Genomic DNA, 17,607 nt, shown 5'->3' with positions numbered 1-17,607 from the left:
AGATGCTCGAAGGGGGAAGCCGGGGCCTTGGGACATTTAGAGTTGCGCTTTTATGTGGACCGTGTTCCAGGCACCTCCCGCTTTTTCTTCACTTTGTTCTGTGTTGTCCTTCTCTCTGACTTCTCTGAAAAGAATCTATCCGGTCTAGGCTGCTGGCGTTGACCGGCAAATGCTTGCTCTCGAACATTTGCCGTCTTTTGGTCACCCCTAGCCTTCCTACGCTTCCCGCTTACGCTTCTTAGGGCTTGGGATATCGCATCCCTCGATATGCATGTTTGCTTCAAGCTCGACATATTCGAACGACCGAGATCACATCGAAGAGTCTAATTCACACAATTGGACCAAAACAATGGCGTGTGCACTCGCCAGAACGCATCAAATGCCTCATGTCATGTCTGCAACGCGTTGCCTCTGTCGAAAGGGGTAAACAGACATTTGCGGGAATAAAAATAATGAAAATAAAAAAAGGACACCTGAATGCGACATCGGGACTCATACAGAATGTGATTTCGTGCCCGGACTGCAACGGAGAGGATACCCGGCAATTTTGATATTCCTAGAAACACAGCGTTTGGGTTTCGGACGAATCACCCCTGAGATTCGACGGTTAAAGGCGCTCGTGACCGAAAACAAGAACTGTGTGAGGTCTCGGAAGTCAGTACGTATCGTCATGGCACGCATGGTGAGATCAACCGCCCTTTCACCAGGATAAAAATGTGAACGAATAAATCATATGTAAGTGGAAAATCCGAAACGGAACAGCGCTAACGCAATGTTTATATCGAACTCGGCAATGATTGGAATGCTTCGGAGAATCCAAGTCCCACGAGCCTCAAGGACCATAAGGACCGGAGCACCGGTTCCACTTAACTGATGCACCGGACATTGCTCTGGGGCCATTAACGCCCCCCCCCCCCTTTCTCCAACCACAGTCGACGGCTTGAAGCGACACTGACCCTTGAACCCTATAACTCCTCGACGAATCACCTTCACGTTCGTGACGGTTTCCACCCGTCTCCACCGTGTCTCATCTGGGTCCTAGACGGCTTAGTTCGATGCTAGCCGGAGCATGTCATTAAAATTGCCCGAGAAAACCGTTACGCCAAGGGAGCGCGGCGCAATCCCGAGCCCATGCAAACTACACCCTTGTGGCCTTATGGATTATGTGTCTTTCCAGGTCTCGCCAATGGCGTGTGGTCCCATTCACGTCTCTAGGAGAAAGGAGAACCGTTGGACTTCCCTTGGACTTATCTTCTCATCTGTGGACTCCAATTTCGGGGTAAAGTCCGATCTGTTCCTGAACCTCGTCCCACAGCCTACAGGTCAACTAATTCCATCTGCATTTACCTCGCTATCGGATGTCACACTCATGAATATAGGTTTCGGGACTACTGGCCCGGTTTTTCCCCCCCTCCCCTCCCTCTCCCGTTGCTCCACACCTGTTCCCATTTAATTATTGAGAAAAAAGATTCGGATTTTCTTGTTTGGTCTTATGCAAAGTCTCATCTCTTCCGCATTCTACTTGGCCTGAAACCCTTTTCGCTTGTGACGAGCCCTCGCGGCGCACATCTTCCCTTTTCTCCCAAGTTTCCCCCCAACAAAAACATCAATCGTGAAAACCTCCCTCACCAACGACCCTCAAACACAGCACACCACCAGCTGAACACCCCCCTCACCAACGATATGGCCAACCTTCCTCTATCACGAAACTGGCCGGAGATTCGACAGGCTCTAGAACACGCTCGCGAATGCGAAGATGGCCCCGTGAATGCCCAATCGGCCGCCGTCCTGGAGGCTGCCATTACCGAACTGTGGAATCGCATCCAAGCCCAACCAGATAGCTATGTGCTCACGCCAGACGAGTTCGCCCTCTTCAATTACTTCCTTACCACACGCTACCGTGGCTCGCCCGTCGCCCAGAGCGCCGTGGCTCGTTTCTGGAACAACTACCAAGGAAATACGAACTACGATGGCGTCGCCAACTAGCTACGCTTGAATTGCCGGTCCATCGGTACGCGATGCTAGCACTGGCCAAGAGGGTCTTCCATTTCCTTCTCCGAGGTTCTGCATGATGTCTCTGGAACTTGCGCGGTACAGCGAGACGAGTGCGGGTGTGGGTTCGAAGGTGCCCAATGTCCTACATCACGAGACACGTTACTCTCCTCCGTCGCATTCTACTCGCATAGTACTGGTGCACCACGGCAAGTTCCAGCTTCGAGCCGACCAGAGCCCACAGCTAGAACCAGAATCAGATCCCGCCGGGATATACCGCTTCATTTCCTTCCCATGCGACATCTGCACGGAGATCAACACGGTTGGTCTACATTGCGTGCAAGACAAACGATGGAGTTGGGATTTGCCTTGGGGAGATCATTGGATCGAATCCATGTGATTTCAATACACAGCAAATCCAGCAAATCGAAGGACCGGTTTTCCTGGTCACGCCCTTCTTTCCCCAATCCTCGGGGAAATGGTGTGATGATGGCATGCATGTATGCCTTGCCGTTGTTCTGTTTCCACTTTTCCTCTGCACCCTTCGGGGCCTTTGCTGTACAGGGAATAAGTATGGGGCCCTGATCCCTGTCTTGATTGGGACACAATACATACGTCGGGCTTCTACGCAAAAAAAGAGGGGAACCCAATATATGGGAGCAGCACTTGGGCTAAAAATATAATTTAGTTAATAAGAATCATTTATCAGACGTCAGGAAGTGGATATTATTTCAGCTGTAGCTTACGGAGTACGGAGTAGCTATTGTTACTTTGGTTACGGGGTTTGCTATATATCCCCGCTTCTTTGACTTTTGATTTAAATTCTTGTTTCTGCTTTTATTTTGCGTTGTTGGCATTATTTAATTCTCTCTATTCTTCTCGAAACACGATACTAACACTAACATAATTAACATATCAATCTAGTCCGAGATGGTGTTACATACCAACGGGTATGCGACCTCGGGACCTTCCAACGGAGTACGGACGGAGTAGCTGCAGCCAATTCCCCGAGCCCACTAACTCCCAGGGGGTTACCATATGCGAGTCATTCATTAACTAACTAGCTTTTATGGGCCACGTACGGAGTACTGTTAATGTCTATCAGGAAGCATTATCCACATACATACTCCGTAGGATGTCTGGCAATTTCCCATTTGCCCCCCTCCCCCCCCCTATTTTGATCCTTAACTCTCGTTTTGTGTGCTGGATGGAGTACGCCCCTGCACAGCCTCGGCTTTTCATCGGCTAATCCGGGCTGCAAGGCCGGAATAGATAAAGACGACATTGTTAGTTGTATAGTTGGAGTTATATAACAACGTGACGTAAACCCTAAATGATTTGAAACCGATCACGTGATGTAAATCTCCCGGCCGAGGAAATATAGGAACCAGCTAACTACGGAGTCCGCCGTACTATCTCTAACTTTAGGTATGGCCTGATTCTCCGAAAAGGACAGCTGGACGAATAAATTTAATCTTATGCTTTCTCCGCTGCATAAAAGATGTCATTTGTCTTCCCTGAAATCCTGAAACTGCCTTTGATCCGATCGGGAGGACAAGGATCCCTTGTGAGATCTAGCACATGCCACTTAGCCGTTGAAGGGTAGCAGCCGCAGACTCTCGGCTACTTGCATATCGCCTACATCTGTGAAACTGTGCAAGAGAACTCAATTTATTCTATACAATGTAGCTGGATAGTTCTCTGCGTCGTATGTTCTTCGTGCTTCGTTAATGCTGTGACCCGAGTGTAATTGCCCATTTCCAAACCTAGCCTACCCATCCCCCATCCAAATCATTTTCTTTGTGGCTGTAAGACTGCCTCAGTAGAGGGAGTTGTCGGCACATGAGAAGCTACCTCCTCCAACACCCTCGCGAAGGTTGTTAAAGATCGACCGAATAGACGAGTACAACCCGACAATGCACTGGTGGGGTAGGTTAACTCGATCCTTCAAACCACAGTGGAGCTCAACTTACAATGACGAATCCAAGAAACACCAGAAAAAGATTGAAGCCAAAGAATGCCCTCTGTCGCCAGGTCATGTACCAACAAGTTCGGTTCAGATAGAGCCAGAATAGCCCAGGTAGACCGAATGAAAACCAGCTAGCAAATAAGGAACTCTGGTTGGAATGATTAGTACTCGCTGCAGGTGGGGTCAGGGACAGGTAGTACACACCGCAAGCCCTAGTACATCGTTGAAAACCGGTATTGCCTCGGCGATGATCCACGACAAGATCCAAAGCCCCGCACATGTAACAGTCCACACTACCCGCGCCCTAAATGACTGGGTATGCATCGAGTTGGTTCCCCGGAAGACACGAACGTAAATGAACTTGACGGCAACATGGGCGTTCACCACACCCCCGATCAGAATCTGTCCATTAATTAGCTCATATCCGAAGAAGCCCACGGGGAAAAAGTACGTACCGTAGGTAGTGCGATTGCATAGGAGATCTTGCGAAACAATTGTCCTGAAGAATTGAGAGCAGGTGAGTTGACAGTTGGCCCAACATAGGCATATATCACAATAGAAGCCACTGTGTACAAGACCATTTCACTCATCTGCAGAAGCGCCAGAGCCTTCGGGAAGTCCTTGAGCTCTTTGAGCTCGGAGAAAAGGGTAAAGAATGCAACATGTCCTGCGTACGCAAATATGATGTTTGCAATAGCAAGGCAGGCATCATGCACTTTGGGCGGAGGCGAAAAAGCCGGGACCTCCACTGGGCCTTGTTTGACAAGGGTGACTCCAATCATACCAGTAAGAACCGCTCCGACGATACTCACAAAGCTCACGGAGGAGATGTGAGAAAGCCTCTCAAGTCGCCGTGGAAGGGTCAACATGAACGAGGCGAGTAGACCGACAACCGAAAATACGATGGTGCAGGATGAATGTTCGGTGAGAACGTTCATCATGATGGAAAAGGTGAGGATATGGCTTCCCATGACCAACACAAAAAAGACGAGCTGGGCCACATCCAGTGTAGTCCGTCCAACCCTTCCCATCAGAAGATCACCAGCATCAGCCATACTGTGCACTTGGACATGGCGGCATTTGAATCGCCCGATGGTATATGCGGTATACGTCGAGATGATCCCAACCCCGAGGATGGTTAGGATGCCGCTGAACAAACAGGTTAGCTCATCGGCCTTTGCAGTCAGCGGGGAGGAGAATGTACGGAACAAGACCTAGAACAGCAAGCGCTTTGGGCAGCGCGAGAATACCAAGCGAGATGGTTTCTGCGATCATGACTGACCGGTTTGTTAGAGAAGGCTGGACAATATGCAAGACATTGACTTACTCATGCCGGCTTGCCTGTTGAAAGGATAAGCTTCATCCTGCCTGTGGAAAAGGAAACACTTACCACCACGCCATGGTCTTGTACTTCACGCCAGATTGGCTTTCGTCTCCAAAGGGATCGGACTCCTCCAAATCTGGCTTTGGTACAACAGAATCGTTCTCTGGGTCCAACTTGCGCTTCACAGAGCGCAGCGACTGGAGGTCAATATCAGACTGATTGGTATTCATGGTGTGTGAGTGTGGACAAGATATAGGGAAATGGAGAGAAATGAGGGAATTGGAGAAATTGAAACTACGAGCAAGCTCAGGGTGGCACTTTCCGAATGTGAATGCGCGTGTTTTTGGAAAGCGTCATCTTAAGGTCTTGGATTGAGGGTCTTTTTCCAAAGTCCCTGGTTAAATAGTGTCAATATTGGAACAAAAAAAAGGAACGCTTCTATTTATACAAGCCGGTCTATATATGCCACACGTCTAACTGAGCGCGGGTGTTGCGGCAGGGGGTTCAATAGTAGCACGAACGTCACTCTCAATCATATCCGCGGGAGGTTCTAGAATGGTCAGCACTGTGGTTCATTGAATTGTTTGTTACAAACATACCTTTACGGGAGAAAGTCGCACGCTCGGCATCATCAACCTGCGTAACACGGCCATTCTGGACATCATGACGCGACAGGCCCATGAAGCTCTTAGGCAGACCCATGGATGAAAGGAAAGTCAAGGAATCCTTCCACTCGAGATCCTTACGGGCGTTGGTCCACTTCAACTCCTCGGCCATTGTGTCAATCACGGTGGGGAGGGATTCAAGGGCGGCCTCGGCGTTCAGGAAAGCCAGACGAGTGCGACGGGCAATCACGTCGACGGCAGTCTGGGCATACTCGTGACGAACGGCGTAGCGAATCTCACCATCAACGAAGGGGTACATAGGGGAGATACGGCAGCCGCGCACGGGGAAACGTTCGCTGGTAGGGGAAGACAAGGCAGCGACCTGCCATGAGCGATCACCGTACGACTCGGTGAGGTGCTTGGCCACATCGGTCTCGAGACCGAAGTGCTGGATAAGGTTGATGAAGAGGGTCTTGGAGTAACCGTGGGCACCAATGAGGCGCACCTGGTGGGTCTGGCAGCTACCATCGAGAACGGCACCGTCAGCAACCAGACCACTGCCTCCGACACCACTGATGTCGGGAAGGCTGGTGAGCTGGCGGGGCTTGAGCTTGAACGATTTGACTGCCTCATCCACGGCCTCCTCGGCCATCTGGCGGTAAGTAGTCCACTTACCACCGGCGCAAGTCAACAGTCCGGACTGAGAGACGGTCACCAGGTGGTTGCGGACGAGAGCCTCCGAGTTCTTCACCTTGGGATCGCGCACCAAGGGACGGATGCCAGACCAGGCAGCAAGGACGTCGCTTCGGTCGACGGTGATATCGGGGGCGATGTAGCCACGAATCTCCGAAAGAATCCAGTTGATATCCTTCTCAGTGGGCTGGGGCTGAGCCTCAATCTCACAGGGCTGGTCAGTGGTACCGGCGATGGTGTTACCCTGCCACGGCAAGAAGAAGATCACACGTCCATCCGAGGTGGAAGGGTCAATGAGACCCATGTTTGAGGGGCTGAAGTAACCGGGCAGGATGATGTGAACACCAGCACTGGGGGCCACAATCTCCTTGACATTGGGCTCATCCATCTTGCGGATGGAATCAGAGAAGGGACCAGTGGCGTTGATGACACCCTTGGCGCGAATGTTGAACTCCTTGGCGACCTCGCCGTTCTTCTCTGCGACGATGTCCTTGGCGCGCGCACCGCACAGCCTGCCGGATGCATCCTTGTTCAGTCCGGTGACCTCCAAGTGGTTCACGACAGTGGTACCGTAGAGCGCAGCGGTCATAGCGAGGGAGACGTTCATGCGGGAGTCGTTGTGAGCACCATCTGATCGGGAATTAGCCTAGATCATTTGCGGGGTCCGTGTTGGCTACTCACCATAGTACACCATTGCTCCAATGATGTTGTCACGCTTCAGCATGGGGAACGCATCAATGGCCTTACTCTTGGTGAGGAAGTACGAGGTCTCAATGCCCTCGGAACCAGCCAAGAAGTCATAGGCCTTGGTGCCGGCCCAGAAATACGGAGCCTGCCACCATTTCTGAACAGGCACCATGATTGGCAGCCATGATGACAGATGGGGAGCTGTGTTTAGGAAGTACTTGCGCTCTCTGAGAGCCTCCTTGACTAGCGCATATCTGCGATGCGATTGTTAGAAGGGATGCGCGGGGATGCGGTCATTCCGACCCCAAAATCTTTCAAAGGAAAATCTCACTGGTTGTAGTCCAACTCCCACACGGCCTTTTCAAGGTAACGGACACCACCGTGTACCAGCTTGGTACTCTTACTACTGGTACCCGAACTGAAATCATCTCTCTCCACCACCGCGACCTTCAGGCCTCGTGTGGCGGCATCTAATGCGATACCGGCTCCAGTGGCTCCGGCACCAATGACAAGCAGATCATATTCCTCCTCCTCCTCACTGCGCTTGAGGTCCTCAATCTGTTCGAGGCGAGACTTGATCGAAGGGAAACTGGGCGGGACCAGCTTGCCTTTGTAGTAACCTGGCGGAGGAACGGCAGGGGCTTCGAGGCCCGGAATATTTCGCGGACGGTAAGAAATGTAGATAACACCTGCTCCTGCGGCGGCGGCCGCCGATGTGTAGAGGAGAGGTCGCAAAAACTTGCGCGAGTGCCGAGCGGCCATTATCTGCGATTTTTCCGATGTACGGTGATGTAATGTGGTCAAATGTTCAAATATCCGGGATACTTGCTTTACAAGAATAAGCGCCGGAAGAGGGAGATCGGAGGAATAGAGGAGAAGATTGGGGGGAGGATAGGAAGAGAAGTGGGAGAGGAAGAACTGAAGGGGAGAGGCGAAGGGCGGGAAAAAAAGACCACAGCTATGAGAATTCCCTCTTTTTTTTTTTTTGGACGAACTTGATATAATAAACCTGTCAACAACAGCACATCTATGAAAGGCAAGATTTGCGACAATCTCCAAGGTACAGAGTATCGAATACTCGATCGCTACACCTTCCACTATGAATACAGGGGTGTCACGAGTACAACAAAGCTCTGCGTCATGGCCGCAGGACAGCTCACCATTGGAGCAGCGCGACAGTGGGGATTGGGCTATACCTACCTCTTCTTTCCTCATTTCCACACCAATTGGCTCGGGAACTCCGTCCGGTTTTCGACGACACATGACGCGAAGAAATTTCCCGAATTCCACCTGGACAGCTTCCCACTTGCGCTCAATCCTACCCCCAAGGACGACAATCCATATGATATCAATCGCGTCGGGAAGCCGATTCTGCATTTCATCGTTGATGCCCGGGACTGCAGATCTGTCTCAATGGGTCTGGACCTTGATCAATCTCTTCGTGGCCACCTGACTGAGAGCTCCATGGACATTCACCCAGTCACAGACAGCCATCTTGCCCCATCCGGCCCACGGAGCCCAGGGGCCCCCCGTTATGAACACCTTGTTTGGATCTACTCCACTTGCTGGGATTGCTCAATTCCCCCCTGTGCATACATATCTTTATCCTTGTTCTTATCCTTGGCCCCACTGCCAATCCCTGCAGGTTGGATTCCGGTTTTGGTCAAAAATGTCGTCTTTCTTCCAAGATATGCAGTAGCCCCACCATGGAATCTTCGGTTGTGAAATCATTTTTACCAATTGAGGCTCTTCTTTCTAGAAGGTGTTTAAAAAAGAGAAGGGAGTCCTTGCGCGAGTGGATATGATCTTCACTAGTCCCTTATGCGACAGTGATATCATACTCCGTACTATAAAAAACCATAAGTACTAGTTATTCAAAATCTAACAGAAGGATTCCCTAATTCTTAGAAAAAAGCACCCCTTCAAACCTAATTTGGAAAAGAGATCCTTCTGTTGTTAGTGGATATCTCAAATAGGGGCATTACACCACGATCTACCTAAACACAGTCAGTTTATGATATATGTCATATTCAACACAAATACAAAGGTTTGAAAGACCAAAAATTGAGAGATACTATATATAAAAGAAGCAAAACATAGAAGAGCGACGTGAACCCTCCTAAACACAATATGAAACCACAGATGATACAAGACTCAAGCAATCAAATACTAACTATAATGTACATAACTATAGGTAACATACTCCATACACTTGGTCCGCTTAGATCAATACAGTACGATATACCTTCAAACCCGTCAAGCGGAAGAATTCCGGAGTGCGGAATGCCCTCGGTTGAGCACATCGCCACAGTCTGCATAGACTGGCGGGACATGACCTGGAAGACCCGGGGTAATGTGGGGTAAGAGGCACCAAGAGACAATCACGGCTTGAACGACCTTGACAACACGGAAATGTTCCATTCACTGGAAGCCTCGACGCTTCGGCCTGTGACACCCTACTTATATATCCCCCGACCTAGGTTTACATTTCACGATATGTTCATGATATCTACAGACCTCCAAGACAAATTCTATCCCATCTAGCACCAGCACCATGGCCATCGCCGCTGTCCTGGCATCGCTACAAGGCAGCGTGACTGAGTATCCGTACCACTCGCTAGCCGCCGCAGTCCTCCTCGTCCCCGTCCTCTATGTCATTCTTAATGAGTTCATTCGTGATTCCGCCCGCGTCAAGGGTATGAAAGGTCCTCGCGGATTGCCATTGATTGGAAACCTGGCGCAGATTCGCACCAATGCCGCGGAGCAGTATCGCCTCTGGTCGAAAACGCACGGCGCCGTTTATCAGATCCAGCTGGGGAACATCCCCGTCGTCGTGGTCAACTCTGCTGCGTCGGCAAAGGTGCTTTTCGGTCAGAATGCACAGGCTTTGAGCTCTAGGCCTGAGACTTATACTTTCCATAAGGTGATTATTGGAGTTGTGTGCCTTTTGTAACTGAAACTGAAACTGATCACACTTAACTAGATTGTTTCCAATACTGCCGGAACGACCATCGGTACCTCGCCCTATAGCGAGTCCCTGAAGAGACGTAGAAAGGGCGCTGCGTCTGCTCTCAACCGCCCCTCTGTCGACACGTACGTGACACACCTGGACGTCGAGTCAAAGTCCTTCGTGGAAGAGCTGTACCGATACGGAAACCACGGGAAGACACCCGTCGACCCGATGCCCATGATCCAGCGTCTGAGCTTGAGTTTGGCGTTGACTCTGAACTGGGGCGTGCGCATCGCCTCGCAGGAAGAGGACTTGTTCGATGAGATCACCGAGGTGGAAGAAGAAATCAGTCGATTCCGAAGCACCACCGGAAACCTGCAGGATTATGTCCCGCTTCTGCGGTTGAACCCCTTTAGTTCCAATTCGAAGAAAGCCGCCGAGATGAGAATCCGTCGTGATAAGTACCTCGGCGCGCTGAATAGTGACTTGGATGAGCGCATGGCAAAGGGAACGCATAAGCCTTGTATCCAGGCCAATGTTATTCTGGATAAAGAGGCGAAGCTGAATAGTGAGGAGTTGACGTCGATTAGCTTGACGATGCTTTCGGGTGGTCTTGATACCGTCACCACTTTGGTTGCGTGGAGTCTGGGATTGCTGGCTCAGCGTCCTGATATCCAGGATCGGGCGGCTAGGGCAATCCAGGAGATGTATGGCGAGGATGATCCCATGTGTTCTCCTGATGATGATCAGAAGTGTGCGTATATTGCAGCTCTGGTCAAGGAATGCCTTCGGTATGTCCCCGGTTGTATCGCTGCCATGAGCTATGAATGGTCCTTGAACTAACCATATACCTTAGATTCTTCACTGTGCTGCGATTAGCACTTCCTCGCACCTCAATCAAGGATATCACCTACAAGGGAATCACCATTCCCAAGGGCACGGTGTTCTTCTTGAATGCCTGGGCATGCAACATGGGTGAGTCGAACTTGATATCCATCTGGCAATAGATCCAACACATCTAATCCTTCATAGACCCCGACGTGTGGACTGACCCGGATGAGTTCCGTCCCGAGCGCTGGCTCGAGCAGCCCGACGCACCTCTTTTTACGTACGGTATGGGCTATCGAATGTGCGCCGGTTCGCTCCTAGCCAATCGCGAGCTCTACCTCGTCTTCATCCGGACCTTGAACAGCTTCCGTCTGGAATCTCATGATAAAACAGACTGTCATCCTCTTCGGGGTAACTCGGATCCGACTAGTTTGGTGGCTATTCCTCAAAAGTACAAGGTTCGATTTGTGCCGAAGAATGAAAAGGCGCTGTCGAAGGCTCTTGCGCAGTGAATGTATCTATCGAGTTGGGCGGGAAGGCATTTGGCTTCTGCACAGAGCCGAATCCGGCCGTGTGATGTTCAAAGGGTATATGGCGGTCCTGGGCTAGAGCTTGTGCTTGCGCTTGCATCTCGAATTGCTGGCTCCATACAGATTCGCTGTGTTGTCGATGGAGGAGTCGTGGTTCTAAATTGATATATCCAGCATTCCCCGGTTGGACGGTTAACATCGGGTACATTCCTCAGGGTCCCCACATTGACTGACGTGGGAAATTGACATGACACACTTAACATACCCAATGGGGGATACGAATTGGGCTTTGGTAGAGATCTACTGAGGACATCAAGATGTTTTTTCTTTAAAATATCAACCATAATTCCAATTTGATTATAGGCAGTCTGGTAGATAACTAATTAGGTGAGGCACCTGAGCCTGGATTCAACTCCTTCCGATGATCATGATATATATAACAATTGGGGGGGTATAGGTTCGTGAGAAAGACCAAGTGGGAAGGCTGATCCACAAAAACAGAAAGAACAACCGTAAACATAGACAGCGCAATAATGTATATTTTCAAACAATGACGCCTCTTTTCCGTGTATGCAAATGATCAGAAGCAGAAAGCAGAAAGCAGAAAAGCAGCATGAGGGCTGCATGCATTTGGGTACCCTCGGCACCACCAGATGTGGGAGGATGGGCTCGAGAAGCACAGTTTTCGAGTTTGAATTTGGGTTCGAATTGAAATTGAAATTATGTGGTGGTCATGCGCCGTTTCAGGTCGCGGACTTGGTCGAAGCAAGATGCATAATCACGCAATTCATCCTGGAGCCGATCGGCCACATTGGGGGAATTGGGGGAATTGGGAGCGTTGCTCTTTAGCGAAGAGAGTGAGGTTTGAGAGGAGGAGGCAGATAGCTTTCGAAGGGGGTGGGCATTGACGGCCTCGACTTGAGCTTGGGCCTGGTTGATCTCAGACCAATGTGTAGACGATGCGCTCGATCTTCGTGACATTCCATCGGATGTCTCATCCAGTTCGGCTAGGCGGCACGTTTGGGAGCAGTAAGGAGCGCCCAAGGTCTGACGGTCACAGACAAGGCAGAAGTCCAAAGACCATTCAGTGGACATGGTTGTATATGTATGTTCTCGGGTTGAGGTAGGTAAAGCAAGAAATTGAAGTTGGATGTAATGTTGTAACGTTGAAGTGTTGAAGGTTGAAGGTTGCAAGGTTGCAAGATTGAGAGATTTAGATTTAGAGATAGTGAGGATAATGAGGATTGTATATAGAAGAGAATGGAAAGATCAAAGCTCAAAAGTCCGGAAGTCAAAAAGGTAAGATGTAAAGAAGCCTAAAGATCACCTCATCAAACTTGACATTGTTGAAGTGTCACACAGCGATCATGCCATACCACGCAATGGAATGAGGAAAGACAAATCGATATAAATACATGCAGCGTCCAAAGTACAAAAGCCACACGGCTATTGCGGGGAGAGATAATCGCGCATGTCGAATCCGAAGGGCACGTTGTGCTAAGGGAAAAGAGGGGGCTTGGAATTTACTCGTGCTTGGGGCGCTTAGGGAAAAGAACATTGGAAGATAATACGCAGGATACGGATGGAGGTACTTGATATCCAAGTATCGCACTTCCTATAACGTTATATACTTCTATCAGCTATCTCTCAATCAACCGAGAAGTAGGTACTTCTGCCCTAAGTACCCCCCCCAGGTACCAATGGCCTGAAATACGTGATAACCACTCCGGAGACGTACCTGTGTAGGCCCCTAACTAGCCACTAGATAGACACTAAACACACGCTAAAGAGTCTGTTCGCCCTTTTTGCCCCTAAAATCTGCAGGAACCTCGAACTGGTAATAAGACTTCTCTGCGGATCGGCATCATAGCGCCATTAGCTCTGCGTCCCGTCTCATGATGCCGGAAGAAAAACTTAGACTCTATTAACTTGTAACTATCCCCTTGTATAGTACGCAGGGTACCCTATACCCGCCAATCACATCATCGTCCATTCATCTTCCCTGCTGTGCATCTATTCCGGTACCAATGATGATCTTTGCAGTAGTGCAGAAGTTTCAAAAGGAACTAAAACTGAGGGGGAAAAAATAAATGATCCCCTTAATCCCTGTCTTCTGATTTGTCTGCCATTTCGAGATAACAATCTTTATTGCATGCGCCAAACTCTGCATAGCTGGTCACGCGAGAAACGGATTCTCGTGGATTCTCAGTTAAATCGCGCTTTCTGCGACAGATGACGAGAAGTCCCATGATTGGACCTCGACGAACTCGCCTCTTCTGATAGTGTTTTTTTCGAGGGCAAGGCCGCTCATTGGCCATTGACAGGAGCCATGTAGGTCCGAGTGCATTCTCAAAGGCAATCGCCGATTCTGTCCGCCGTACTACGTAGCCTGATACACATGAGGACGAAGATAACCGGGGAATATCTCGAACCCACGGGGTACCTATCAAACTTTCAGCCACAAATAATCCGGGTGTGCCGCAAAAGATGATATCATCCAGGGTGCTTCAGCCGGGTGGCTGAAGTCGAAGGGACTGATTCACTCGCCAGTCTTATCACGTGGCTCGGCTGGAATGCGAACCAGCGTGGATGGCAGGCGAGGATCGTTTCGTTTTTCCACATTCTTACTATCCGACTCGGGTTCGTAGAGTCCGCCTGCTTTGCCTATTACAGGATAAAATCAGTACCAGTCGTGGAATTCCAATGTCAGAAAATAGCGCTTACTCGAAGCCAAAGTGATGGCCCTGAGAACATTATCCCAGTTGGAAAGCACGTATGCAACAGCTTAAAACAGGTAGTTAGCGACCAGCCCTTGAATAGAAACAGATAGGCCAACCTTCGGTGCCATCTTTCAACGTGGAGATCTTATTATCCAAAGCTTGCATCTGAATCGCCAAGGTTCCACTCAGATCGCGTAGCTCTCGCAGGTTCTCCAGCTCGGCCTTTTTGGCTGCAATGCGGGCCGACAGTGCCGAAGATTGCTGCGATTGCGAACCACCGGGCTGGCGCATAGATGAGCCACCTGGAGCGCCTGGAAGCATTGAGCTTGGCCGTGAGGAGTATGCCATTGTGGGAGATTTGTAGCGAGCGGGACGACGAAGCAGGTACGAGGCGTGAAGAACGCGATCTGTCAAAGTCCGTATCTCTAGGGCTGTTGGATAACTCTACAAACAAAGTAAGCTGCCCAAATGACCCCCGGGCTGGGAGGGGCGCTGAGTCATCCAAACACTGAACGGGCAAGCTAAACCAAATGCGGACAAACATCAACAAGGGCTTGGCATTCGTCGCTGTTTACCTTCTCGTCTCTCTTTGTATCCCCGTACTCAGGACTCACCCCCCGACACACGTCATTTCCTGGTGTGTACTCTGTGGACTCGATATTAAAGTCAAGTTCATTCCATCTGCACACCAGGATTGTCTCTTGATCCATCTGATTACGCGGTGGTCGCTATCCCTCTCCAGCCTAGGCCATGGCTCGGTTGAATGACTATGCGGCTCCTGCCGAGTCCATTGAAGCGTGTAAGTTCGTGCAATTTACTAATATACTACAAAATTTGAGCTAGCAGTTGACATATGGCCTCCTTGTTTTCTATCTAGTGAAGCGACGATTTGTGCGACAAAATCGGGAGATCGCGAGAGTGAATTCCTTGCAATCTCTTCGTATTCGCAGCCTAGAGTCAGAAGTATCGCATCTAATTTCGGAAAATGTGTCGCTTCGAAAACAGGTCATCAATCTTACCCAGGAAACCGAACGGCTGGAAGCGGGGAAAATGTTGCACAATGGAATATACGACATCAAATCCAAGCTAGATGCCAAACTAGCCGAGTTGAGCAATTTGGCCGCAGATTTGGGCTCATTACCCCGCAAGGTGGGCAAGCTCTGCGACGCACAGTTCGATAGACCAAAACAGGCGGCAGAGTCGAGGCCTAGGACAGAAGACATGGAAGGCGAGGATGGAAGGCTTCCTGTCATTGTTGAGGACAAATATTACCCTCGGCGGACTCTGGAGTAAGAATGTTCGAGATTTTCGGCCATTCCAAATTGCTAACATCTTATTCAGGCCCCAAGAGCTTGACAGCCTGCTCCAAGACGACCAAAGCATTCTAGACTCCCCGCCTCGATTCAGCTTTATGCCGGAGGAAGGGGATGCACTCATCGAGAATTCAAGCCCATCACCACCAGAATCAACATTCAGGACCGAAATAAACAACGATATACCCGAAGAACCCGAGCCATCATTTCCTCCAACTCTCGAGACACGCAAGAAGAAAAAGAGGTCGAGTTCGATTGTTGCGCCTGAAATTAGCCCCCCGCCAACAGATCGGCAACCAAGTCCACCCATCGATACAACACAACACACAACATCGGTTTCAACGAAGCGCAAATACGTGCCCGAAGACGATGACAGATTCACTTCCAACCTTAATGTCGACGATGACGAATTCCAATTCACCCGGCCCAGCCATACCCCAAAAAAGCAAATGACCCCATTCGAAGATACACAGCGAGACCAGTCACCCACTCAAAGCCATGTTAAACTAACAAGAGGATCAAAAACACCTGTCCTATCTATGCGGAGGGTCCTCGAACCAAGTATGTTCTGCTTTCCCATCTCTACAATGAGTGTAGCTAACAACTGGAACAGAGAGTGCGAATTCCAATCTAGGCTCTCCAAAGAAGGCCCGCATGTCTTCGTACCAGGACTCTAAGCTTATGCAAAGGCCCACCAAGGGCGACGAGAATAACAACTCGCCACAGAAAGCCAAGAATGTCGAGAAACTCAGTGGTAACACCGTCAATCAAAAGCCGCGAGTGTCCAGAAGCGCCTCTTCAAACAAAGAAAAGCGCGCTCGCCCTGCCCCTCCCCAGCTGGAAGAGCCAGCCTCACGCCAGCCAGAACAGTCACCGCATCCGAATACAATGAAGACGGAGGAAGAGTCTGCGACTCGGCTTTCCCGACGTCGTGGTGCTGTGGTTAGCTATGCAGAGCCTAACCTACGGGACAAGATGCGCCGCCCTACTAAGGAAATGATCGATGCTGTTGCACTTGGATCGCGAAGATCCTCCAGTTTCCAGGCAGGCCGGGAAAGTTTGGACGGAGAGGGCGGCAACACCCAGTCTCATGGCACTCTCCCTGCCGATTTCACTCTTGCGGCACAGAGCTCAGATCTGTTCTCCGTGGATGAATCATCAGAACAGCTGCTAGCAATGGTCTCCCGGAGAAAACGCAAGGTGTCGTCAGCCCCGAAGGACGACCCCGATGTGGGGAAATCAAGCTCTGGCCTCAAGAAAGAGATTGAGGATAGCCTCGCAGATATCTCGGCCCAAGTATCACAAAAACCATTGAATTCGAGGCGTCAGCCTCGACGTCACTCGTCAAACCCCAAAAATACAACTGCAGACATGGCACAATACGACACGGACCAGGGTGAACCACAATCCCCAAACGGCGACTCTCCAGAAGATGAAGACTCATTTGGACCGGGGCCAAACGGTTCTACAATGGACAGCGATGTCAGACGTGGCCAGCGTGTTGCTGCAAGGAGAAAAAGCATGATGGTATAAAGTCCACTTTAGCGTTTCGGAACAGGATTTCTTTATCCTTTGCCTATGTACGGAGTACAATCATTATAGCCCGGACCGGGCTGCAGCTATGTTTCAGATACCCCCTCACTGCGTTCCAGATCTTCTTAATACAAATTTCATTATCTTGTCTACCCAATTCCCTCTACCTGTTTCAAGTAGACCAAGTAGTTCTTGCAGTGACCATTCAACCGCCACGCCCAATGCGGCGCGCCGGAAATGGATTCGGCATGTCCTCCCTTGACTTTTCGATCATGCCATTGTACATTTTCCTGCATGCCACCGACCGGATGGGGTGTCTCCGTCCCAGCGTCGTGCAAATGTCATACACACCGCGCATAGACATGGCGAAATACAACCCTAGATGATTCGTCTGGCCGTGCATCGGGCACCCAAACCAAACCCAACCATTAATCCCCAGGCATTTCCCAGTTCCGCCTTATCT

At 50.1% G+C, this 17,607-nt stretch overlaps 7 protein-coding genes across 7 annotated transcripts; 4 read left to right on the top strand and 3 right to left on the bottom strand.

The window, feature by feature from the left end:
• Positions 1-1,683: 1,683 nt before the first annotated feature.
• On the top strand, positions 1,684-1,986 carry N7518_001210 (uncharacterized protein; the record flags this gene model as incomplete). Its single annotated transcript, XM_057182138.1, has 1 exon — positions 1,684-1,986. The coding sequence occupies one exon, from the start codon at positions 1,684-1,686 to the stop codon at positions 1,984-1,986; it is 303 nt and encodes a 100-aa protein (XP_057043588.1).
• An 85-nt stretch (positions 1,987-2,071) lies between these two features.
• On the top strand, positions 2,072-2,392 carry N7518_001209 (uncharacterized protein; the record flags this gene model as incomplete). Its single annotated transcript, XM_057182137.1, has 1 exon — positions 2,072-2,392. One exon carries the CDS (start codon positions 2,072-2,074, stop codon positions 2,390-2,392), a length of 321 nt encoding a protein of 106 aa, XP_057043587.1.
• Positions 2,393-3,811: 1,419 nt separating this feature from the next.
• N7518_001208 (glycerol-3-phosphate dehydrogenase GUT2) lies at positions 3,812-8,032 on the bottom strand (the record flags this gene model as incomplete). Its single annotated transcript, XM_057182136.1, has 11 exons — positions 3,812-3,913; positions 3,966-4,109; positions 4,166-4,363; positions 4,417-5,110; positions 5,166-5,238; positions 5,289-5,329; positions 5,352-5,500; positions 5,807-5,835; positions 5,885-7,213; positions 7,265-7,524; positions 7,602-8,032. 11 exons carry the CDS (start codon positions 8,030-8,032, stop codon positions 3,812-3,814), a joined length of 3,450 nt encoding a protein of 1,149 aa, XP_057043586.1.
• Positions 8,033-9,824: 1,792 nt separating this feature from the next.
• Positions 9,825-11,560, top strand: N7518_001207 (cytochrome P450; the record flags this gene model as incomplete). Its single annotated transcript, XM_057182135.1, has 4 exons — positions 9,825-10,193; positions 10,254-11,011; positions 11,077-11,195; positions 11,253-11,560. 4 exons carry the CDS (start codon positions 9,825-9,827, stop codon positions 11,558-11,560), a joined length of 1,554 nt encoding a protein of 517 aa, XP_057043585.1.
• Positions 11,561-12,298: 738 nt separating this feature from the next.
• On the bottom strand, positions 12,299-12,673 carry N7518_001206 (uncharacterized protein; the record flags this gene model as incomplete). Its single annotated transcript, XM_057182134.1, has 1 exon — positions 12,299-12,673. One exon carries the CDS (start codon positions 12,671-12,673, stop codon positions 12,299-12,301), a length of 375 nt encoding a protein of 124 aa, XP_057043584.1.
• Positions 12,674-14,117: 1,444 nt separating this feature from the next.
• On the bottom strand, positions 14,118-14,646 carry N7518_001205 (DASH complex subunit DAD2; the record flags this gene model as incomplete). The annotated part of the gene is made up of 3 exons (XM_057182133.1): positions 14,118-14,242; positions 14,303-14,362; positions 14,415-14,646. 3 exons carry the CDS (start codon positions 14,644-14,646, stop codon positions 14,118-14,120), a joined length of 417 nt encoding a protein of 138 aa, XP_057043583.1.
• A 402-nt stretch (positions 14,647-15,048) lies between these two features.
• Positions 15,049-17,144, top strand: N7518_001204 (shugoshin family protein; the record flags this gene model as incomplete). Its single annotated transcript, XM_057182132.1, has 4 exons — positions 15,049-15,097; positions 15,176-15,587; positions 15,640-16,172; positions 16,225-17,144. 4 exons carry the CDS (start codon positions 15,049-15,051, stop codon positions 17,142-17,144), a joined length of 1,914 nt encoding a protein of 637 aa, XP_057043582.1.
• Between the last annotated feature and the right edge of the window lie 463 nt (positions 17,145-17,607).

This window comes from Penicillium psychrosexuale, assembly GCF_028828465.1.
Source record: "Penicillium psychrosexuale strain IBT 29551 chromosome Unknown utg000002l, whole genome shotgun sequence".
Classification (NCBI taxonomy): Eukaryota; Fungi; Ascomycota; class Eurotiomycetes; order Eurotiales; family Aspergillaceae; genus Penicillium; species Penicillium psychrosexuale.
This window is presented reverse-complemented; position numbering and strand designations above follow the sequence as displayed.